This window comes from Haliotis asinina, chromosome 5 (genome assembly GCF_037392515.1).
Source record: "Haliotis asinina isolate JCU_RB_2024 chromosome 5, JCU_Hal_asi_v2, whole genome shotgun sequence".
In the NCBI taxonomy this organism is placed as follows: Eukaryota; Metazoa; Mollusca; class Gastropoda; order Lepetellida; family Haliotidae; genus Haliotis; species Haliotis asinina.
The window spans coordinates 43630986-43657213 of NC_090284.1; the positions used below are offsets into that span (position 1 = coordinate 43630986).

Sequence of the window (26228 nt, forward strand, 5' to 3'; positions counted from 1 at the left end):
ATACTGTATTGGAAAATCAGAGGTACATAATGAAATTAGAATAGCTCTAATTTGATTTAAAACTGAATGTGTTACGCGTCTACCATAACTGCGTTATTCAGATTTTAAACAAATACATAATGTGTTGGAAAATCAGAAGTATATAACGTGATTATATACCTCTGAATGACTTTGATTAACCAATTGCAATCAAGTATTTACTGAAGTCATGGTAGAATTGATGTTATCGTCCCAAAAGTTTAAAAGCTTTATTTGTAGGAAGAGTTTGAAATATGGTGGAATGGCTGCTTGTACCCAAACTCTTTCTCTCGGCATTCTACATAGAAAAATATTAGTTAGATAGGCTGTCAGCAATAAAAATTGAATTTTTTGTCCACTAGTCTTTACAGCATCTTCTTGTCAAACTCTCTACATTACCTTAACTCTTAGGCGGTATGGTGAGTATTTGAGAACCAGTGCCTGTTTCCAGTGCTGGTAGTTATTTAAAAAACAACAACAGGAGAATATATACAATGTCGTTGATGATTTCAGTGTTATCATAGCTTTGCTCCAAAGGTTTGCTTAGTACTAAGCATATGAATGTATTGTAATTCTATCCTTTTAGAGGCAAGTCTATATAAGTGGATGGTAAAATCTGTTATTAATATTTGGTAGAAATTGTTATCTAACTATTAATTATTACCTTATAAACTTGTGCAAGTCTAGGAGGGTCACAATGGCCTCTGATATGACAACATATTAACCCCCGTGGTTGTAGCCTCACCCCATCCCATACATTTCAAATATGGTTGCCCTGATGACAGTTTGTTGTGATGTGTGGACACAATATCACCCATAAACAGCATGGAAAAACTCTTCTCTCCACATGCCACAAATTGGAATGTCAAATGCTGAAAGCTTTGAGCTTTGCTTGGAATTACATACAAATTCAATTTATCGATGGCGCAAGCTTCACATCTTCTACAGGGTTTGGGTTTTCTAAATTCAAACTGCATTAAAATGCAGATATCATCACAATCTTGCTTTTGAAAAGGAATATAATTTCTTTAGGCAAACAGACACCTTTTACAAAAACTAACAGAACAAGAGCCCTCCTAGAGCATAACTCTCTTTGACAAGGATTGAGAATTTGAGAACATGGTTTCTGTCAGGGGGGTTGGTGAAGGACTGTAAACAAACAGTCATCTTGTCCCTGAATTCTTCACAAATACGCCTGCAAACATGGCCTCAGTTCTGTCTTCAAGCCTTCCGGACAGTTGGCTGGCTATACTTCAGCTTCATGGGCTTGATGGCACTGCTCTGCTATTGTGCAGATAATTTAAGGGTTTGATAATATCGGAAACATTTGTCCCCGTTTGATTTGTCTGGTTGTGAGGACTTTGGAGAGAGAGGCGATGTAAATTGAGTAATTGATTTGGAAATTTGATGAATTCAATTTTTGTAAAGAAGTTTTTAATAGCAGTTGTATTCGTAATGTTGAGTTGTGTTGTGGTATCGGAGCAGTTGCTAATGGTAACAGTGTTTAATGTATGAAGGGAGAGAAGAGTGTTGAGAAGATCGTGGTGAGAAGAGGATAGTCCATTACTGTGGCTGATGATGAGCAGGCATACATGATGTATAGATGGGATTTACAGAGACTGGATCGGAGCTGATAATCGACCACATGTCTGCAGCAAACGTCAGAATAAATGTTCAAATGGAGGAAAAAATCCCAATAAATGTTATTGTGACTGTAACTCATGAGGTGCTTTGGTCATGTTCTCTTACTTTCATTGATAACAGGCAAATAAGAGGAAGAGGCTAAAACGCTGCAGTTAACATGATTACATTAAATGCTGTATACAAAGGCACCTAATTTTGAATCTTCTAGTTCTTTGTCATAATATGACATTTGAAAAAAAATCAGCATCAGGATACAACAGATCTTTGAAGGAAATAGTGTGTGAATGAGTGAGTGATTGTGTATTTTTTTGCCACTTTTAGGAATTTTCCAGCAATATCATGGTGGGGAACAGTAGAAATGGGCTTAACACATTGTTCCCATGTGGGAAATCAACCATTCCTTTTTGTAAGGAAATATATGTATTGTGTAAAACAAGACTTTATGTGTTACTCTTTCCAAGAACAAATGTGCCAAGAAATCTCATGAGCTTAGGAAATATTGTGTAGTTAGCCCTCTGGTGGTGCAAGTTGCATGAACTTGATGTGTAGACCGAAGACATGATGAGAGAATCCGATGATCATGAATCTCAGAAATGCTCAATTATGATCTTTTATTCGTTGTATCAAGACTGTTTTCCATGATTGCATCAATGGTAAGCTGGGGCGGCAAGGTTGCCAAGTGGTTTAAACGTCCACTCATCAAGCTGAAGATCCGGGTTCGATTCCCCACACGGGTACAGTGCATAAAGTCTACTTTTGGTGTCCAACAGAATATTGCTAAAAACTGTGTAAAACTAAAACTTGCCCACTCACTCATTCATCATGCCAAATACCTAGGTTCGAATCCCCACATGAGTATAGTGTGTGAGACACATTTCTGCTGTTCCCTGCTTCAATGTTGCTACAATATTGCTAAAGGCAGCTTAAAACTAAACCCGGTCACTCACTCACCCACCCACACACCCCCACACACCCCCACACACACCCACACACACCCACACACACCCACATACACCCTTCAAACTTTGACAGGTCAGTGTTTGACTTTCTATGAACACTAAGTCATTCTTTACATCTGTGGAAGGACCAGTCACTCAGTGATGATAGCTGATCATTTGGAACTGGACACCCGCAATCATGTCTAGTGTTTTTTCCCAACAATTCAACTGTTAGTTATAGTTCTGACCAATAATATGTGTATTTAGCAAGGATGAATGATTGATCATGGCATGACACAACTGCATCATGTTTAGGATCTCTGTCTTGGTATGAAGAATATTATGTCATCAGACTGTATACACATCATGTGGGTTAGTATGTCAGTTTTACCATCCAATGTATGTGGGTCTTAACAGTTCAGAGAAACCTACAAGCATGGTATAGTGGGTGCAGGCAAACCAAGAAATATACTGAAGAAAACAAATGAGGGAACACAAGCACACATGTTTGTTCTTTTTCAGGATTCTTCTCGAGCTTTGATTTGTAGTCTGCGTGAAAATCTGAACTGTTTTAATATTTGTTTCCTTTAGTATGTAATTATGGTGAAACCGGATTCAAACCATAGTCTTAGCTACCAAGGAATCAGCTCTGCGTAGCAAATTGTAATGTTGAAGACAGCTGGTCCTATCATTTCCCTTCAGATTTGTGAGAGCATCACCTATTTTGTTGCATTGCTCCTTTGGGAATTGTGGAAGGTATTAAAATGTACAAACATCATTACTGTTTCCGCAACAAAGATTGCACTTCTGAAGCAAATGATTAATCCTTAAGGTTGACATGTTGTAATAAGTACAACTTAAGGGAATTTCTGGTGACTTTTTTGTGTTTTTAATCTCACGTTTCAGCAAATGTATGATGTATTGTCATTCATTTTAAGTTTGTTAACAGACTGCATTCATTGCATATTCTCTTTCTGATGGAGATTGACACTAGTTAATTACATTACTCAGTTTCAAATTGATTAACTATCAATTATTTACGGTTTCCTTCTTCTCTTTTCAGAGCTTATTGGAAATAATAAAAAGTTCAACGTAAACTTCCAAGATGGAGATGGGTGAGTAAATATCATGAATATTCATGGGCTTGCTAAAGAGAAAGCTCTAGGCTTTCTGAACAGACAAATTGTCTCCAGATAGGGATAAATTGCTAGTATTTGGGGCCATCCAGCAGGGAAAATTGGATGTACATTTCAGGCAAATTGATGTGAATATCAGCCCTGATACTGCTTGATTCACGGCATTCAGTGCCCATGAAATGATGTCAAGAGAAATGTGGACACACGGTCTTGAAGCTTTGCCATAAAATATCAAACCTCTCTACAGTATCAAATTAATCTTTTTCAATACAGGATATTCATGAGACCTCGAGTTTCTCTAGATAAACTAATGTAATTGTTTCTTTGAATTTCCTCCCATAATGCTCTGTCATCATGGTCACAATTTGTTTCGTCAATTGTCGTGGTAAGATACCGTAATTGGGTGACATTGTGTTCGGTGTGTAACACCTTAAGTGCATTTGTTGGTATGTCTCAAGGGACGGGCAGGGGCTTCTCCATCTCATCACCACAACCTTAGAGTTTGTAACCAGGACAATAATGAGATCAGTAGACAATAATGATGACTTATTTTTGTCACTCTGGTCTCAATGATTTGTGGAGGAAAGTTTCTTATTTGAGTAATTTTCACAAGTGCTTTGGATACTTTAACCATTTAGAATTACAGTTGGCGGGTTCAAAGTTAACAAAAGTCTAAGTTGAAGATGGTTGACTTAAACAGAGTCTGTGAAAATATACTCATGGAAACAAGTAAAGGAACACCTGAAAGTACAGGTGTTCCTTTATTTATTTCCAGAATTTTCCCCACAGAGCAATACAAAGCGTGTGAAGAAACCTGGAAAATAATAAGGAAATCTTTTACATTCATGTGTTCCCTTATGTTTCCATGAGTATGTTTTCAGAGACTTGGTGTAAGTCTACCCATCTTCAACTTTCAGAACTTTGGTAGAAATAATGCAGCTGCTTTTATAAACTGAATAGGAGCTCAGTTGAAGTGGGTGATTCTGAATGTTGGCTACAGACTTGCTACGTTTAGGACTTACAGAAAGGCCGTCGGAAGAGAAAATGGTTTGGGGACTGTAGATACTAACAGGACTAAACATTTAGTGGGGAGGTCTATTACTATGGCACTGGTGACATTTCCTTCAGGGCTACTGCTTTTATCATTAGGTAAATGGAAACTCTGCAGCACATCATTTTTCCACATAAGTGACTTTCAGTGTGATTATATTGGGCGACATCCACTTTCTAACATAAGAAACACTACTGGTCATGTGCCTATTATCTAAGCTGGATGGTCAGATTGTGACATCTTCATTGTAATTTGTTCATTGTTAGTCTGAGTAAAGAAGTGGTGTAAAAAGTGTTACTTCGGAGCAAGAGTGGATGAAATTGTCGTAGAGACTGGTTAACAATGTTGGAAGATTGACTATTCTATCTGTGCAGTCTTGGTCTAGACTGCCCAGTAAGTGGTCCGGTAAACTAGGAAATCTGTCCATCATTAGACTGGCAATCAGCTCCTTCCAAAAGGAGCAAGATGATCAGAGTTGGAGTTTCAGACAGGGAAAATGTTGTCAGCTGGCCAATGTCAATTATAACATATACCATCACCCTATTGTTTTTGACCATAGTGTATAGGGCTGTGGCAATTTCAGCTTTTGAAACTGACTTGAAGTAGTCCCAGGTTGCCAGAGCTGTCTGAGCCTTTAGACTGATGTATTTTAGAAGGTCTCGACACTTGGATGGGTTGAACTTCCACTCATCTGTGTTGCAACTAGCCAGCCAAATAGATTTCACTGTAATGCGTCTTCCCTTCCTAGTAATTAGCTTATACAGGGAGCATCAGGCTATTTTGTCAAGTTTAGCTTCCACTCTGAAGTCTATTGTTACTATAGCCTACAACCACTGATATAGGTATGTAGAATCCATTTATATGAAATACCTCATGTTCATTGTTAAAAAGAGTGAAAGGAACAGCTCCCATAACATTTTATCATTGTGTTCCCCAAATATATGTTTCATTCATGGGTTAAGTCTGGTTACAGAAGAGGGGGCATGGCTGTGGCCCATCACATGAAAGCTGATATCTACATCTTGTCTATAGCAGCTCAGCTGGGAATGAAGGATCTATGGCAGTCATTCATTCATACATAGAATCAGCTGAATAAAAACAAGTTCAAGTCTCCATCTATTTGCGGTCGACAGTCCAATTTTCTGCATCTTTAACTTATAAGGGCATGGCCTGTTGCCACCCTCTGTATAACTCTACTCATTCTCTGCATGAGTCCAAGTAGAACAACCCCTTGAAGTTATATCTTCTTGGGTCTTACCATCTGCTTTATCCATATCTCATATTGTCTGCTTGATAGGCGTGATATTGGCAGTATGGATGCTATTAACGATTGTAAATTTCATGCATGTCAGGTTTAAGTAGCTATTATGGCAGATAACTTTGGATATACTTCAATAGTCAGTGTTGGTTTCAGTTGGTTATGTTACTTGGAGCTGCTTTATGCATACGAAGATACATCTGAACGTGAATCAATTACTTTTTGGACAGTTAAGCAGTTGCTTGTGGTTGTGTTTGTGTGTATAAAATATTGACATTTTGGTTTAAGTTGAATTAGAGTGGTACATGTTTCCAATTGGTTTTGATATTGGCAGATATCAAAATAGATTTTTCATTGACAATGGATCCCAATAGAAATGTGTATTTGTGTCATTAAGTCTTGACATTTTTCAACATATAAGACAAACCAAGTAAAAATGCATCCTGAAAAAATTGTAAAATCAATTAGTTTCATGAAAAGGATTGTTTTTCATTTTGTGTTGTAAAAGCCTTGTGAACGCATACATTGTGTTTTAAAACAGGATATCACATTTGATATCATCTTGCAAAAGTAAGATCATTGGGGCCTACTTTCACAAATTGTTAAGTAATTTTAATTGGCTAATGGAGGCTTCCATTTGTAAACACGGCTGGATTCATGCACTGACTAGCATAACATAGTAATCTACCTAGGATTAATGGAAAGTTGGAGAAAATGGTGAGAACGGAATTTGGTTGAGGTTCATGGACGTTTAAGGGTTTTTCCAGGTGCAAACGTTTGCACTTCATTTATTAATCATGTTTCTTTGGAAACAAGGTTTTCCCTCCAGGGTATTTCCTGTTTCGATTACATTTGAGATCAGTAGTGGTTGAATTTATTTGAAACTTTTCGATTTGGTTGACTATTGTTACAATGAGGAGGAACAAAACCCTTTCATTGAGGAACCGAGGTGGGCCTAACCAAATGAACATTTCAAGGTAGGTGTTTCCAAGAAATATGTGATTGTCTTCGCTGGGATGGTTCTGCAAGGTCACATTCACCTCAGTCGATGTCTTCTTTCAGCTGTTGCGTACCATTTATGTCTTTTTATGGCTCTGTCTTTTCAGAATGTTTTCTTCTAGCTGAGTGAAAACAAAATCTATTTTGTTCTTCAAAAAGTTTATCATACCATTTTAAGTTATGGAATTTGTTTGCTGTTGTGCTTGGTAAATGAATAACTGTGTTATGTTCCTTCGAATGTACATTTCATGTAGATTTCCTTACTCCTTTGGATTTATTAGTCAAAGATGACATTGAAGCCGCTTTGTGTCACAAAGGAGGATTGTGTTATTGGTTGTGTGAAAACAGATACTATACAATCATACTCTAAGATATATCCTCTGTAATCCTCTTTACACATTTAGCAGTATCTGCCAAGGTCAAAGAGATCCGTTCATTCACAGAAATCAGGAGCACCTACGTTCTGTCCTACTTGATCATGACTGACCTATGATGGCTAAGTATTTCCTTGGTATTGTGTCCGGGATTATGTCAAGCCTGTGACAGCTCTACTGAAATGTGTGTCATTGTCTTCGTCATGTCAGAGGACACTGTTAATGGAAAGGTGCAACTCTTTTCCCAACTAATAGGTCTTCACACCTTTTTCATGTCAATTGCTATACCTGTCTTGCTGTTTACACACGCCAGTCATCATCCCATTGTTGGTGATGCTAGTCGGATGAATACAACTCTCCCTTCAAGGGTAGTAATGAATCACTAGGTAGCTGACTCATGGCTGTCAACATGTGTGGGACATTTAGTTCCGATCTTTCATAAGGGATATATGTTTTGATTTCTCCCCACCCGTCATTCAGCATACTGATGATGATTATAGTCATGAAGATGTCAGGCAAGCTGACTGTCACACAAGAGCAGCCATGGATCATGCTCTGGAAGAGAAGGCATGGTCACAGATGTATAATTCTACAAAAGCTGCTGATTCTTACGTGCGCTATGGATTTGTCATTTCACATCAGCTTGTACCTGTACTGATAATAAACAATAAGTTAAGGAAATCTGTCATGGCATGACACATTAACCATAACCAGTGTATGTGTGTTATTTCACTGTTGTGGGTAGGGGGTAGTCTTGTGGTTAAAGTGTTTGGTCATCATATGAAAGATCTAGGTTAGATTCCACACATGGGTACAATATGTGTGACCTATTTCTGGTGTTCCCTACTGTGAAATTGCAGCAATATTGCTAAAAACACCTTGAAATTAAATTCGCTCGCTCACTCGCTCACTCACTCACTCACTCACTCATAGGAGATCTATTATATGGTCTCTGCTCACTCACTATTGGTTGGGTTCAGTTCTCCAGTGGTATTTGAATTACTTTTATTAGAGTTTCTTGTTTGTGCAGAAAATTTAACATTATGCCATATGTCATTCAAACCTGATTCCACAGAAGATGTTGCTTCTGTGAGATCAAATGATATCTGATAGGAGATATTGCTGTAATGAACTTATATCACAATGCTTTGTACACTATTTTTAAGTCATCAGTTATCATGATGTCAATGTCAAATCATACCAGTCCCTTTGTCAGAGAAACATGTTAGCGTTAATTACAGAATGCAACATAGATAGTGGTCAAATGTAAGATATGTTGCATTTGGGATTACACTTTCTTGGTAAAGTACAAATTCTAGTATTTTTTTAGTTAAGTCCAGGTGCAGTTAGGTGCCTGACTGGGTTCGAATCCCAAATGTGACTCAACTCAACAAAGTACTAGAATGTGTACTTTACCAAGAAAGTGTAATCCCAAATATAACAAAGTCACATGTCAGCATAACTCATGTGAAGGTCAAGTTTTGAAACTTTAAAAGACTCATAAACGATATATAGAATATTACACTTATATCTCTTGATATTAATTAAATCAACTCTTGTAAATGATTGAAATTGCTCACTAATGCCTGCGATATAATTTATATGAAAAGAAAACAGCGTTAGACTTTTTGTATCTCACATTGATGATGTCAGCATTATTTGTAATCTATTAGTTAAAATTAATTAACATTAAAAATAACACTTTCAAAGTCCATTATCAAGATTCTTCTAATGTTGTGTAATTATTCCAGAATATATCATTTGCAGCTGCAGCAAATCCAGCTCAACTCATTCTCTCATTAATTCTTGTAATGTGAGTATTTAATGTTGATATCAAGAACTAATTTTGATCGAGATTTATATGATGAGAAACCTTTCTCTGAAGCCCATCTAAACCAAGAGATGTGGGTCAAACATTGTGTGGTTGTTTGTTTGGGTTTTTGTACAGGGAAAAACCGAGGAAGTGCACTGCTGTTTACTCTTAGCATGTGAACTACATATTTGAGAACAAACGTGGCTTGCATCGTTGACATTGATTTGCATACAGTTCGCTCATGGTACGACTCGGGCCAACTTGTTCCACAAATGTGTCTCGTAAATCACCTTATTTTCAAATCACACATTTCAGGATTCTTTGCATCTGAATAAACTTTGTTCGGTGCACACACATGCTAGACAATAGAGGATTATTTTCAGGCATAAGGAATGCACATTTTCGGTCATGGCATCCCTATGAACCATATTGCATGCTGGAGGGAGAATCACTGTCAAAACATGTTGTCTGGTACGGGTTTGTAGAGTGCGTTGGTAGCTGAGAGGATGGGGCACCTTTCCTGAACCACTCAAGGAAGACATGTATAAATTACCTTATGTTCTACCGGAATATCTTGCTGTTCAGTTAAATAATTTGCTGTACAAAAATGTTGACTTGGAACATTGCTCAAAATAGAATATTTATATAGTGTAGTTCAAAACACATGGCAAAGATACAGAATGTAAGTGCCTGAATATTTTAAGAAAATGTAAATATAGATGAAAAAAATGAACTCATATAGACTTTACAGACTATTTGTAATATATATGAATGGATATTTAAAGTTATTCTCTGATGTAAAGGGTATTTTTCATGTGGTGTTAGTGGCTTTGATGAATTCAGTTTGTTTCTGAAAGTATTTCCTGCTTGAAATTAGATGCAGTGTTTCTAAAAGGGGTGTCACAGGTGTGATTGTGATTCCTTCTGTTTTGTGTGTTACGTTGTGGTTTAAACCTATTCCATCTTTAATAGTGAGTTTAGTTTTATGCCACACTCAGCAATATTCCAGCTATATGGCAGTGGTATGTAAATAATCAAGTCTAGACAGGACAATCCAGTGATCAACAGCATGAGCATCAACCTGTGCAATTGGGAACCGATGACATGTCAACCAAGTCTGACAACCAGATCCTGTTAGTCGTCTCTCATGACAATCTTGGTCGCCTTTAATGGCAAGCATGGGTTGCTGAGGGCCTATTCTACCCCAGACCTTCACGGGTACCCATCTTTAACATGTTCAGTTTACTTACAAGACTAACATGTACACAAATAATGCTGTTTAAAATTTAGGTAAAGGATTTGGTTGATGCATATTGATTGGAAACATAACATTGAATGAATAAACAAAGAATATTATTGTGTGACAACTCCCGCTGGGGAGATAGTGATAAAGAGAAGGATACAACACAGTGATACAAACATCTTAAATGGTTATACATTATCTGTGCTCGATTATCTGTCATTCAGACCCAGAAACAAATATATTCAATGTAGTCCATGCAAGTGTAGAATGTGTGGCAGTTCTAAATTACCACAGTTTCGGAAGTATTCCTCTTTTATTGTATTTTATTTTGATTTAAAAACTTTTTTTCCGTAAAGTGTTCATTTCAGAGGCTAGATGGTAGTTTACCTGCTTGACACCAATACAAAATCTGTATCGAAATGTCACACCATGAAGTGAAGCTATCCTTAATGTTTGTCCATAATGTCATAAATGCTAGTCAGTACTCTGGAAATATAGTGACAAAACACATGTAGTATGAAGTTACTTGCGATGTACATCAGTGTATGTTTGTTTAAATGTAGTATTGATCATATATAAAACATGGATGTGAATATCATATACAGAATTTATGGTAATTACTTAGGTCTCCACTGAAATAGGTGACAACAATGTTCTGGCAGCAAATCTTTGACATTATCTTTACATGTCAATCATGCACTCCCTTCCTAGTTTCTTGCTGTGTACTCATACTATTTGTCTGAACAAGGTCACATGGAACAACCAATATCTGTATAATTTCCATTTGTGTTATTAGAAAGGGGAACTGAATGATCTGGCAACCTAAATAGGAGTCCAGACTGAATGATATTGATTAATCAGTATATACAAGTAGATGACCTGAAGTAGGACAGAAGTGTTAGTTCATGGAACTGGAGGCCTTGTCTCTTGTTATGTCGTGATCAGTGACTGCTGACCAATGACGTAGATATGTAGGACATATGAGAAACAGGTGTTTGAGGTTGTAGGTGTAATCTACATGCAACAAGTGACCTCCCACCCACCCACTCATATGAGGGAGTTAGATTGTTCTGTCAAGGCTGGTAATCTCTGTACAAACACAGGTAGACAATGACGAGTAGGCCAGTTCAGCTGGGCCAGTCCCTCTCAACTGTCTCCTGTGTAGTCCTTCAACCAACACACCAGCCAGACCAGGTGAAGTAGAGTGGAGCACCTTCGTTAGAGAAACGTTTGTTGGAGGAAGGAGATTTTTATTGACCTGGTTAAGGGTTACTTTTTCTATTAAAGAATTATTTGCTTACTTAAATATTTTGTCTGTCTTAATTGTCACTGTTTATTTCCTGTCAGCCATTTTTTGGGGGGTTATTTGTGAAAATTTGTGTAAAATATGAGCAGAATGTGACTTGAGTAAATTTGAAGGATGAACTGGAATGTGAATAGACTAATGCACAATCTCTGATATAAAATTCATGCATAAAATTATACCAGATATTTTTCTGAAGGATCCTTCAAAACTTCCAGTGCGTGAGGTGGGAAGGAAATGACTGAAGATTTAGAGTTGAAAACGAGATAAGAATAAAAAGGAGGTGAATGTTGTTTTTTTGGGTTTTTTTATGAAATGTTTTCTCGAAGTTGTCCTAGCATTATTTTGCGCAAGTCAATCACAAAATAATGTGAGGAGCTTTCAACAAGACAAATAGTATCCCAAATATGCATACTAATTTTAATATTATGGGTCCAATGAAAAACTCATTCCACAAAACATAATTATATTTCCACACATGCATGCAGTTATGTGTAGCATATATGAAATATCAGTGCATACATGAATTTCAATCCAGGAAATTCTCTGAACATTGGCGATGACATTGTTAAAACCCAGCTTCTTACCCTCCATCACAAAAGAGCTGACAGCCTTAGCTTAGATTACAGTTGTAGCCAAGATTTGTGTCATAAGTAAGATAATGGTGTGATAGGCTTAACACAGTTTCAAAAATAGATCACATGGCAGTGCTGATTTTTGTCGTGAGATGATATGATGAGTCTTAGGTAAGACAGCATCGAGATTAGGCTGCGCGGAGAGTCCTGTTTGCATATTGTGAATGTTGCGGTCAAGAAAGTAAAGAAAAATTGCTTAATTGTCCCCCTATGTAAATCGTGCCGGAGGAGTTCCACTTGGAGGAAGATTAAATAGTCAGATAATGCTTAACAAGTTAACATGTATTTAGATTATTGCTGTATACAGCCATGTCTGAGTATCTTGAATTTCAGGCTGTCAAGTAGTTATCACATGTACTCTTAAGTGTTAAACTGGATGTGTCTGTGTATGTTCGTGTGTGTAAGTGTGTATGTACGTGTCCTAGATATGTCGCAAACACACATTTCATGTACACATACAGCATTAAACACAGCCATGTTGAATGTACATCCTGTGTTCGTGCGTGTATGCGTGCGTGCCTGCATCCTTCCTGTGTGCTGAATTGGTGTACGTGTCTGGTTTCTGTAAGCAGATGTAGTGTGGCTGGATGTGTGTGCTGTGTGTGAGTGCTGTGTTCATGCATTCAGCCTGTTTCTTGTATTTGAAGTGTGTTTGATGTTTAGGTGGATGCAAGTTATGTATGCAGCATGTGCTTGCTGGGTAGGTTTTCATTGTACGCTTCTGTCTCTTGCTGTCAGCTTTGTACATATGCCTCATACTTGTCATAAGAGGTAACTAACGACATCGGGATTGTCAAACTTGCTGACTTGGTTGACATGTTTCATCGTATCTTAATGGTGTAGGTAGATGCTCATGCTGTTGGCCACTGGATCATCTGGTCCAGACTTGATTACTTACAGACCACCGCCATACAGCTGGAATATAGCTGAGTATGGCATTAAACAATAAAGCATCCAACCAACATATGCCTACTGTGTTTTGTCTATGAATGCTGTGTGCAAATGCTTTGTACCATTGTATTGTGTGTATACTTGTGTATGTCCTTATGTGTACATATTAAGTACATATTGTTTGTTTTCTTGGCAGGTTACACAAGTATTGCACAGTATGCACTAGTGGAACGTTATGATATTTCTTTAAAATGATGATTATGTGTATTGAAGACTGGTGCATTTGAAGTCCCCTGTGTGCTTGACATCTTATGCTCATTTATTGATTCAGTGCCTTGTAAGCTTCCATTTTCCTGCTGTTAGCTCAAGCCCTTGTATTGTGCAACATTGTACTATAAGCTCAAGGTGGATGTACACACTGCAGCCACTTGCCAACAAGAAAAAGTGCTGTAAGAATGATGGATGTTTGTGAGTAATTTCAATGGATTTGTGCTCCATTGTTGATTGATTAGAAAGTTATGAAGCTAGAATTACAAAATCTAGCTAAAGGCTTATTTCTGTTACACATGATGTGTATGGTTTGTAGTAGTCACTGGAGACACCTTATTCTGAAATAAACCATTTACAGTCTGCAGTCTGTTTATGTTTCTGCATTGGCTCATGTTGTATTTTCTCTGCTAAACTAATATACTGATTGGTGTTAGGCAAGTAAGGTACAAAGTATTCAAACACAGATACATAGTGTTGTTTCTATTCCTAATTTGTCAGTAAAAGAATCTGTAAATCATCAAAACAAAAGAAGCCTGTCTTTTTTAAAACAGAGTTTTGACTGATTTATCACAATTGAAAATTTGTAAATACAGGTACTAAATGTTTTAAAATGAATCTGAATAGCTCAATAGTACAGATTAATCAGTCATAACCGATGTTGTGTTTAAAATATCAAGCATTTTGGCATTTTCCCTTAATAAACAGTGTTCTGGCCTCATTCTGAACTTTCAAATATGGTAGCCAGGGCAGCTAACTTTTCAAATGTCCTGCCCCTTGCTCAGTCTGTGTGCATCCTTATGAAGTGTCCAAAGCAGTATGTATGCAGTATTGTATACTTAACCCATCATTTTGTCGTTGTTGCTGCTGCCTGCCGTGCATAACAAACAGATCATTATATCTTTGCATTGCTGGATAAGCATGCGTTAATAACTGTGTTATTAATATAAACATTCGGCAAAGATGTCTCATCTTTAGAAATTTTGTTTATTTCATGTTCATGTTCTTCCTTACTCAGTTATTATAGCTTTTGACGGCTTGAATGAGCTACAGTGCCTTGGGAGCAATTGTGTGTGTTTTTTCATTCCCATCCAATGAGAGAATGACATCTTACTTTGTTGAAAAGTAAAAATCTCTTCTTGGTAATTAAAAAAGTAACTGCCTTTGAGAGTCACATATGTGTGAATGTTTGACCTGTACTTGTCTGGTGTAGTGGCCACCACATGCAGGTCAGCATGTTCCCTGGCTGGAGATAAACCATCTGTCACCTGGCTATATGCTTCAGTGCTTCATGTTTTAGCAGTGCGGTAGGCATTAATATCACAGCCCTGTTATCATAACCATGGTAGATATATGCTGATATTGAAAGTGCAGGTCTGATAGAGGTTGACCTGGTTCCTTGCATGCTGTAATGCATTGTCAAGAAATGACAATATCGGAGTAAAGTTCCAGTTTCAGTTGTTAGTTGCAAGGAGATATCTTTCCAAATAGTCATGTAGTCAGCTTGTAGTGAGTAGTTATTAACTGGTTGGTGTTTTTGGAGATTCGCTATCAGAGCATGCTGCATGAATTATGTGTGAGTTACTTGTGGCTTGAGTGTGACTTGCGTGTGACGCGTGGGACTATTGCCATGTGTGGATAGTGCTGATATCGCAGGATGGTGGCCAGGGGTATTTTATTGGCTACGTGATTAGAAGCAGGATTAATGTGTTTGAGTTCCTTTCCTCTGTAAAATAAGAAGAAATATGATATTAGAAACATATATCATTTTTTGGTTTGGATTGAGATTAGATGGAGATATCAGTTTCGTATTTTCTGTTTGTTTTGTTTCCAGTGATGGTTAAGTAGCTTGATGGTTAAATTGTGTGCTTTAAAGTCATTGTAAAACCACACTCACTCGCATCTTCAGTTTCTCTAGAGATTTAAGTCGGTGGTTGGTTATCCAGCTGCAGGATCTGTGGCTACATATTGATGTATAATTTAATATGGATGCAAGGATTGTAAAATTATTTACTCTGCAGTTAAAAACATTGTTTGTTATGGTGACTGTCTGAGTACTGCCAGTTTCCATTATGATGTCAGTTGGACCAGCAATGGTGATTAATCCTGGGAGGGAAGAGATCTGTTGCCAGATGTTCCCACACTGTTGATGATGGTGATAAAACTGTTCCATGTCCAGCCAACCTTACACTGGTGCACTTCCTGTGTCAAGTAGAAACTCGACTTTACTACCTGGTGGATGTGATATAGGTCACATTGATACCTACGTACTTCCTCACAGTGATGTGGAGATTTGTGCTGTAATCTCATGGGCTGTAGTTTGAATACTTGCACTTTGAAATATTGATTTTCAGTGGAGACTGTTTTCAATTGTCTGTTTTTGAGTTTGCGGAATTGGACTTTTAGAAATGAAGAATAAGAGAATTAGTTAACTGTTAGGAATGGACTTACAGGGATTAGTCTGACAGAAACCAGGATGTAATATGTATATATGAAAGGATCTATTCTCAAATGGACATATATATTTGTGGTAAAAGTATTGGCTTGTCATGCTGAAAACCCAGGTTTGATTCCGCACATAGGTACAATGTGTGAAGCCAATTTCTGGTGTCCCCTGATGTGATATTGCTGGAATATTGATGAAACAGGCGTTAAACCATATTCTCTCTCTCATGATTTTCAAAACAATATGTATTCATGGAATATAGCCTCAAAAGAATATGTATGGACTAAGCCACTTGTTATCAAAAGTGTTGTATCGTGGATGATCTAGAGTGTGTCAGTAAAAAACTCACTCTTAAGGAAGCAGCTGGTTAGCCTCATGCTTAAAGCACAAACTCCTCATGCTGAAGATCTGAGTCCCATTCTCTACATGGGTACAAAGTGTGAAACCTCTATGGTTGAAAACATATTACATTTTCTGTAATTACAACAGCAACCTGGCTGATCTATCAGCTGTGTACATTTTCTGAATCAGTCATGGAAGACTGGCCAGACATGAATAGGGATGACTCTATTATATTAGATAAAAGGAAAATATGTTATGTCAAAGTGACCAGTTGGTATATTTGGTGAGTTAAGTCAAAGTAAGAGTAAAATAGATAACTGTACAGTGTCAGCCACATATAATACATTAACCAACAGGACTGGAAACAGACAATACCAAATTATTTGAGAAATGCACACCAGCCATACAATTTCTCTATCTGTTCTCTCATAAATAATACCCGTGAAGATCTGTCTTCAGAAACTTATGTTTGTCGTAAGAGGTGACTTACAGGATCGGGTGGTCAGGTTCACTGACAGGGTTAACACGTCGATGGTGTAGATCGATGCTTATGCTATTGATCCCTAGATTGCCTGGTCCAGATCCATTATTTACACACCTTCTCCTTATAGTCTGAATGTTGCTGAGTATGGCGGAAAATGAAACTCATTTTCTTGTCATTCATACCTGTGGTAAGGATACAAATACACTGGACTCTGTATAATACGACATTTGAATAATCTGACAGTCTTTCAGTGCTACCATATTTTTTGTGTCCCTGCTGCATTCTTCTTTATTATCATCACTGAATTATCCAACATTGGTACATTCCAAATTGCACCACCTTTTTCTGGTCCCAGTGACATTGTCAATCTTTACAATCTGACATCCTCACCCCATATTGGACTAAAAAGGCCATCATCACAGTAGACATCATCGTAATTAGAACTACATCATTTTTGGGGATGAAGAATATTTCAGCCTTGCTTGGATAGCCACCTCAAAGCATTAGTGATCTGACCAAGCAAATGGGGGTTTGATGTATAGAGATAGAAGGACTGTGGATTATGTTTGCTGTCTACAGTAGGTTTTGCTGAAGCAGAGAGCTGGTATCAGTTGCAATCAATACTAGCAGAAGGGTAATATGCTGACTTGACACTATCACATGAAGTCTTGTCAATGTAGGATGAAGTTGATAGCTTATATCACTGACTGGGATGTTCTTGTGGCATTTCGTTTGGCCTATTCATTACGTGTCTAAGTGGAACTGGCCACAGATTTGGTTACTGTCAAGGGGGAGATGGCGGGATATTTTTGGATGCCTTACTGTAAATACTGCTCCCAAATGCCATGATGGCTTTTAATCTTTCCTATATTCAGCTTTTGAGGTTTTAGCACCAACTAATAAGTTATATTGTGAGACACGGCATAGGAATATGTATTCGGTATGACCTAAGTCACAGCCTTTTCTTTTTCAGGAATTCCTACATCTAATATGGAACATTACACTTACTGTTTGTGTTATTTTATACTTTTGGTACAGACCAGGGGAAATATTGTTGACTTGACTTTGTGCCTATTGCATAGATTGGAACTCTGATTGTTGAAGTGTCTTTTTACTTCTGGTATACAGTCTGTCTGTTTAAACTGTTTTATCTTTCCTTCCTGACCTTGACTCTAATGATATTTTCCTTCATGAATGCAAAGTAAGTCTGGAGTTACCACAGGTTCAGAGGGACTCCTCAATGAATGGGAGTGCATACATCTTGCTTAGACCAACATTAAATGGATAGAACTACATACTTAGATGAAACAGTGGAGTTAGCCAGTGGTAAAAGTGCTCACTCATCACTCTGAAGACCCATGTTTGATTTCCCACATGGGTACAATATGTGAATCCCATTTCTGGTGTCCCCAGTTGTGATATTGCTGGAATATTGCTAAAAGTGACCTACTCACACACACACATACTCGCTCGTTCGCTCGCACGCACGCTCACTCACTCACCAGAGGCACAGATGTCTCAATTCTCTGGCCATATTTCATTCCTTTGTACTGTGCCATGATGTCCAGTTCACTTCGCTTACTTAGGCATAGTCAAGGTCCTATAGTTTTCTCTATTCACAGTTCATGGAAAAATATATCATGATAAATATACCAATGCTACAACCTACATACAAAATGGGTTTTCAGTACTCTAAATGAGAATGATGGAATTGGCCTTTGACTTATACGACCTCATGGTATCTCCCAGTGTTGACTAAGGCAATCAACTCTCCTCTCTCTGACCTCAGTGTCAGCCTCTGAGCTCCAAGCTAATGACATGGAGAGAGAGAGGAGAGGGGAGACAATTAGAAAATGCTTTAAGTCTGTCACTCTTTCATAGATTTTCTGTTGTGAACAAGATCGATAATGAAACACCTAAGAAACTGCTCCAGAGGGACTTCAAAGATGAATGAGTTCCAAACAAAGACAGAAAAGTTTTTAACAAGTTCAAAGCTTTCATTTGATTTTCACACTCAAATGCAGTCATATTCCTGTGTTGAGAAGGTTTGTTTCAAGGGGTTTCATTACATTAGGGTGAAGAAGACCAGGGAACCATTATATAACAGTATGTTTGTTGTTGTGTCCTCTTGTGTTGAATGTCCCTCTTAAAGTGGGTAATCTTAGTTCTGAACTCTCCTGCCATTGGAGTGCTTGAACTTTGTCAGAGTTTTTATGTGAGCAAATACGGAAGAGTCATTGTCACGACTGTGTGCATCAGTATGTCCAATTACATTATGACAGCACTCCTCCGACTTGTAATGCATCTTTCTTACAGAACATGCTGGGAAGACAGCCAAAGAAAATATAGGAAACAGAATGTTTTTTATTGAAAGTGTTTGAAACTTTTCCTGAAACCAAGTCTCTCGTTGATGTCGTCTTTGCAATAAGTAGCCCAATCAGTAGACCATGTCAGAATGGGACCTTTATGTTACATTGCAAAAGACAAAAACTATTCATGAATGAGTTTTGTCTCCTTTTTCTTTGTAGAGGTGTCCTTTAGGGATTGATGGTAAGTATATAGATCCCCAGCAACCAATACTTCTTGAAGGTCACCAAATGAACTGGGTGAAGAGACTGTGACCTGGTTAATTGCTTGTCAGGGTATCCCAATTGCAGTGATTGATGTTCATGATGACATTTATTGAATTGTCTGACCCAGGCTTGATTATTTACAGACTGCTGTCATATAGCTTCGATATTACGGTGTGCATGGAACAACCAACAAACCAAACCTATCCTTGTAGAGATGTAAATTACACCATCTCCAGGACTGATTGAAAAAAACCCCCAAAACCCAGGAGATCATTTTGACATTCTACAAACATTGGTGACATCCATCAAGAGCAAGGTCATAAATATTAACTTTATCACCTTCGTTTTTGCAGTCTTCTTTTATCTCATTTACCAAAAGGGATTCCAGATGCTAATGTGTACCAGGTTATCTTAACCTGGTAGTGAAATTCCTTGGCTGAACTCTCCCAATGATTGTCATTTGACTGTCTTGTTTTACTCAGCTTCTTTGCATATTGTATCTGAGGGACAGCCTGTCCAAAGCTGTTAGTGTTGTCCAGAAAAACAATACATTTCCTACCAGCTAGAAATTAAAACAGCTGGCAAAGCTAAGTAGGTCTTATGACAGCCATAAATAAAGAGGGGCAATCATCAAACACTATCATGACAAATTCTATCTGCCTGAGATCTTGTGCCTTGGGGATGTTGGCAAACAATTCTAATAAACCATGATTCATAGGTGTGTGTGGATCTCCAGGCTTCATAAAGAGGCTATAATGCTGGCACCAGTTGAGCACGATAGCTGTAATACGTTCTTGTGCATTTTGGCGAAACAGAAAAGCAATAATTTTAGAGAGGATTTTTCTGCCAACAATGTCTGATGGCTGGACAATTGTGTCTTTGTTGCATGGCTAATCACACATATTTTCCCACAGTAAGTTAAGCCAGTGATCCATTCAGCGAATTTTCCACCCTGTTCTACTCTGGTGTATTTAGAGTGACGTCGGGTGTCGGCACCCAGGGCTTGGAGAATGGCCGTATTGTGTTCAGGGGCATAAAGAAGAAGTTCGAAATTGCTCCATGAAAAGGCAAAATTCCTGCTTGGAAAGGAAGCAAACTAGAAGGTGTTACCTTTCTAACCAAATTGTGAATGGACTTGGTCAACTTGCTGTGCTTATGAATGTTCATGTCTTTTTACTTGCTTGGCTGAATCAGTTAGATTGACTTTTTTATATTTTTTTTATAATCATCATTTGACATTTTGAAATAGCCAAAGGAAGTAAAAGATTCATCACTCTGTTTGAGGTATTAACTGAAGAACAGTAATTGACCAATTGCATACAGTCATGAAATTGACAAGCTGGTGTTTGTTTCAAGTCAGTGTGTGATGTATGGGAGGAATTGTTCCGTAATATGAGACAGATTATGTTTTCTAGCATGTGTGATATGTACCTCTGAAATTTATATATGTTTACTGATGCATTTATATACATGGAATCTGGTTTCCATTCAAGTGAATGTTGCCACCAGACACTGGGTATAGTGGTAGGATTTGACTGCAACATTAAATGACACCAGCATAGGGCTTCCTGAAATGTAGTATCCAAACACATGTGTTTCCTTTCATGAAGCTGAATCTGTTGTTGGATATGCTTTAATGATAAAAATTACTATGCATACTTTATCTACATTTTTTCTTGCTGCTGTCCAGTGGCAAGAAAACTTGTCATCAGCTTCAGGAAACGAACATTGTTCTAATGCAGAATGCCTTAGTGGTGGGGCGTTTGACTTGGCTTGTTTTGGCTTGTTGTTTTTTTCTTCATCTATATGATGGTGGTCTGTAAATAATTGAGTTCTGACTAGTCAGTGATGAACAGCATGAGCAACAATCTATGCTTTTGGGATACAATGACGTGCCAACCAAGTCAGTGAGTTTGACCACTTGATCCTTCCTTATATGGTTATTCATACAATAAGCATGGGTCGCTAAGTCCAATTGTAACCCGCATCTTCCATAGGAACAGACATGCATAACTATTACCCATTACTGTTACCTTTAGAAAACAAACAAATTCACTACCTTTTTAGTGCTTTTAGCTTGCATGTCCTTCAGACTGCAGTCTATGTAAACTTTTTTGCTCAGTAATATTTGTTACACTGCGATACTATACTATATACTATATACTATATGCCATGCTCTACTTTAGTACAGCAGTGTAATCAAGAATACTGAGCCTAACTTGACTTAGACTGTTCAAATTGAGGATGGCATCTTTCTTTTTTCAACGATTTGAGCAAATCATAAATACTAGTTATTTTGAGATTTGGAGTTTTTATAAAATAATATTCTGATGTGCATATGAAATTTTTGCATAGAAGATAGCAACCTGTTTGGGTTTTTAGGGTTAGGTAAGTTTATGAGCTGTGCAAAATGTCTAGCAGCACTAATGTGATGGAGTGCAAGGTTCAAAGTTCGAATTCATTTTGTTGGTGAATTGTTTTCCTCCTTTGCCCATCCCCAAATTGGGTTGGTAGGATATGTTTTCCGCTCTATTTTTCCCTTCTGACTTCTGGCTGTAGGTATCTTCCTTGTCCTCTAAGAAAATCAATAGTCATCATATGTGAGTGAAAGCCTGCTTTCAAATGAATATAATGACTGTAGTGAGCTGCGTAAATGTCTCCTCATTGACAATATTGGACTTGTGGTTTTTGCAATGGTGTAGGCTGCAGTTATTGGTCAGTTGGAAAATAAAAGAAGTGCATATGTTTTCGGCTTCATGTTGTCATTTAATCATGACTTTATGTAATGGAAGTCCTAACAATAGTTTTTTGTTTGGAGATTTGACATACCTCTGTGTCAGTGATTGGAGAAGATAAAGGAGAATAGCTAAAATGATGTTGATCAAATTTAATCCCTCTATTTGTGTTTATAAGGCTGGAGTACTTCCTGACTGCTTTCTTGTTTAAGGACCCATACTTCATGTGAGGCAATTCATGTCTCAGTCTTTGAAACCTGTTGTTTAGAAAGAAAATCAAAGGGGTTTGACCTTGCTGATGTCGTAATGCCCGAAGGAGTTATTCAATTGAAATGTGGCAGACAAATTTAATAATTCATTGCAAATTTGACAACTAACATGACGGTTCGAAAAGGCAATGGTAGTAGGTTACATGCATATTTCAGTGAATGTACGTCACTGGCTTACTGTGGACATTATCAGCGTACCGGATCACCTGTTACATGTTTTAGCCTTGGTCATAATTATTTTGAAGTTATTTCTTGAAGGCTATCGTTAATCCAGTAAAGAAAATGTGGGTTTAGCAGAACAAAAGGGTATGCCAAAGTTGATAAACAGGTTTGTTCTTTGATAGTGGTAGAGTTATCTGTCCTTGGATTAGCTAATCTGAAGTCTGTAATTGCTCTCCAATGTCACGATGTCAGTGAGATTAATTCTGTGCCTGATCAAGAGTTAATTCAACATTATGGTGATTGTCTAGACCTCTTCCTTAAGTTCACTTTGATCACTGTACTGATGGAATTTCTTCAGGATCTTTTTCAACACCAGGAATGCAGTATTGATTTCCTCAAATTGATTAACGGTATCTTGTATTGTAGCTGAAAGTATGAGCCATGTGCCAGAACATGGAGGAATGTCTTACGATTAGATACGTGTGTTGTCTGTTTCATGCAGCGTGTTGCTGGTTTCAAGTTTATGGAAGCTTTCATGTTGACATGTTAAGATGGCAAAGTTAAGTAACCTTGTAAACAGTCTTGTATTTCATGATAAGGCCTGAGGAATTTTCCTAAGAGACAGATCATGATTCGAAGATCTTGATCTTGAGTCTTTTTCATCTTGGTTACATGTTGAATTCAAGTTTGAATATAATCTACGTAAATGTCAGAGCCAATTTTGGCTGTAGATTTCTACACAAGACATGCTTTTGAAAAAACACACTTGCATTTAGTTCATAGATTAGTGTTGTATTTTTAGCAAGAGTTTGCAAAATCAGCTCCTTTCAGACATGAAAAATGTATTTAATAGATTTTTTCATCAGTTAAGTGCACCACATCCTCCTTTGTTTGATGAAGATGTTGTTAAGAGAAGGAATGAAACTGAGCTTGTGATTTAGGATGGGATAGTGAGTGGTTGACCTTTTGAGGAGGGATAACTATTGCTCAAAGGACATGCCTCCATTTATGTAACAGTTAGCTGGACCTGATGCAACTCTATCCTAATCTATTGTACAATTCCCTGGTTTGTCATTGAAGCCCCCTATTCTTGCAGGGGAAGGAGTGATCTTATCCTCACAATAAGTGCTCCTTACTCCTCGGTAATAGCTTCCTAACCACTAATCTCTTCCTTCGCTCAAGGAGCTGAGAATTGGCTGTTCTATATTGTTAAGTTGTCTGTTACTCCACTGAGAATACACTTCCCATGGTTCAAGTATTGACATTGAGAAACAGCTTAGGATATGTAAAATGACATGATTTGGGGGGATTATGATGTATTTGCTGTAGTATTTAGTATGTGAATGGAGATGGGGTATGGTTACTGATCTTGAAATTAAGTTGCAGACCCTGTGGCATGGTTTGTGCATTTGTATTTTGAGGTGGTCTAATCTAAACAGGTGAAATACATGTGAATGAGTGGTTTGGAAAATAGTATGTGTGATCAAATTGGGCAGGTGGAATATTAGCTGATTTGAATTTTGTATGTCTGATACTGAGCTGTATTGTTAATATTGACATAAGAGTAGCTCGACAGCTGTGGGGTATATCACAGTGGATAAAGTATTCAACTGTTAATCAGAATTCAGGTCTACCCCAATATTCAAGAATAACCATGAAATGATTCTTAAATGAATTCTGATAGCCCTGAATCATTGCTATCTGTGTTAAATAAGTATATTAGAAATGATTTTCCTGTAGTAATGTTTGATGGTAATGGTATCATAAACATAAAATTGATCAGCACCTTGTCAATAAATGGTATTTAGAATTGTGGAATTGTTTACTCATATTGACTATTTCCTAGAACATCTCAAAACATTCTGGCAATGAAATTTTGAGTGCCCTTTTAAATCTGTTTGAAAGTAAGATCTGTGTTAATTTTTACCTTGAAAAGGACATAAACTTTTGTTTTGTTTTGTATTAATCAATGCTTAACATTATATGCATATTAAACATGATTGATTGTAACATAATTCAATTTGTAAATGTGTGTGAAGGTACAGTTTCTTCTTGTCTCGTGTCACTAAATCTTACTGATTCCTAAACAGTGGCTATGTGGACAATGTCAGTATCGAGTGTTTGATTTCAAAACACAGCACATTTCATACATAACTTTGTAAAAGAGTGACTTTTGAAGTAGGTCCTTTTAGGAGAATTACCTTAGCTAATTCTCTGCCATCTTCCAAGTCCCTTGATCCTCAAATCCAACATCAAAGGGATTTGCCTACAAATTACATAGTCGCATTTACACGGGTCTGTTGTGTAGTTGGTGGTCATGTTTGTGGACACATATGGTGGTCAAGCTTGTCTTGTTAGCCATTGTTACTCAATTTCACCAGTCAGTGGCCATGAAAGGGTCAGATGCTTTGTTCATTCTACCATCATGGTAGACTTGCACAAGTCTGTAAGGTAATAACTTATGATATGAATAGAAAATTGTCCAAAAAAATCTGAATATGAGACTGGAGTCCTGCAGTTCTTCTTTAAAGGACCAGATTACTATACATCCATGAGCTTAGTATTCAGTACAGTCTTGGAGCAAGGCTAGTAACATTGGTGGGTTAAGTCTTCTTGACAGACTGACAGGATAACTTCCTATGCTTAGTTTCTGAAAATATGTCATCTTGTTAAAAAACATGTATTCAATTTGATTTGAAAAGGAACCCTGTGAGAATAGAGGTCCTAGGGCTCTCTTCACGAAGCAGCCATTACTAAGGTTAACCTTACCTCCCATTCTTTAACAGTGCACTAAGGTTACCTTGGTGACTTAGGATGCCAGTGAGAGGAGGCCCTGAACCTTCATCAACTGCAGACTTCATTTACAGCTTTTGCATAACAGAAAGGGCTGGGCTGTAAGCTAAAATAATATGGTTCAGGGACTGTGACAAAGACTAGGTTGACCACAAGAACTGGGCTAAACATTCAGAGGGAAGGTTTATTACTGAAATACCAGAATAGCTGCTCCTGTTGTTATTGGTTGTTTATTAGACTTGTGAGACATGTTTTTCACATAAATGTTTGCCATATTCTCTTTGACAGGCCATGACAGTAACAGATAGTTAAGCAACTTATGGATGACTCACAGATATACATACATTGCTCTACCTTCTTGAAACTCTTCATTTGAAAGAAGAAGGTTAATGGCTTACTGGAACAACCTGCCAAATATGATAACTTTGCAATACGTTTGGTTGAATAGATGTGTATTATCATATTCAGTGTTCGTGTTAACGCAGAAACCTGTGTTTTTCACGCAAAAAAATAATGGAACCATGCAAAAAAAATATTTTGTGTGCATGTTTTGGATGCATAGATTCTGATCTACATAATTTTAGACAAACAATGCATTTTAAGATGATTCAGGATTTTAATGAAAATTTCATGCGCAAAAGATTTGGACTGCATATTTATAATTTGAATTCTGCATGCACTTCTACAAAACCTACCGCGAACACTGATATTATAGAAGATTGTGTTTAGATTCAGACTTATTTTATTCATTTGTTATTTTGTCTTTAAACTACCAAAGTGACTGATGTTTGTATTTTGAAAATAATTCCCCGGTTCTGTGGTGATTTGTCTAATTTACTCGAGATTGTGTTTAA

The 26228-nt window shown here is 37.5% G+C and overlaps 1 protein-coding gene across 1 annotated transcript in view; it reads left to right on the plus strand.

Annotated features, from left to right (window-relative positions):
• Window positions 1-26228, plus strand: part of LOC137284553 (caskin-2-like) — a 220385-nt gene that overhangs the window by 46617 nt on the left and 147540 nt on the right. Inside the window, exon 2 of the mRNA XM_067816399.1 lies at window positions 3664-3715. Coding sequence (XP_067672500.1) covers window positions 3664-3715 — 52 coding nt within the window. The remainder of the gene's footprint in view (window positions 1-3663; window positions 3716-26228) is intronic.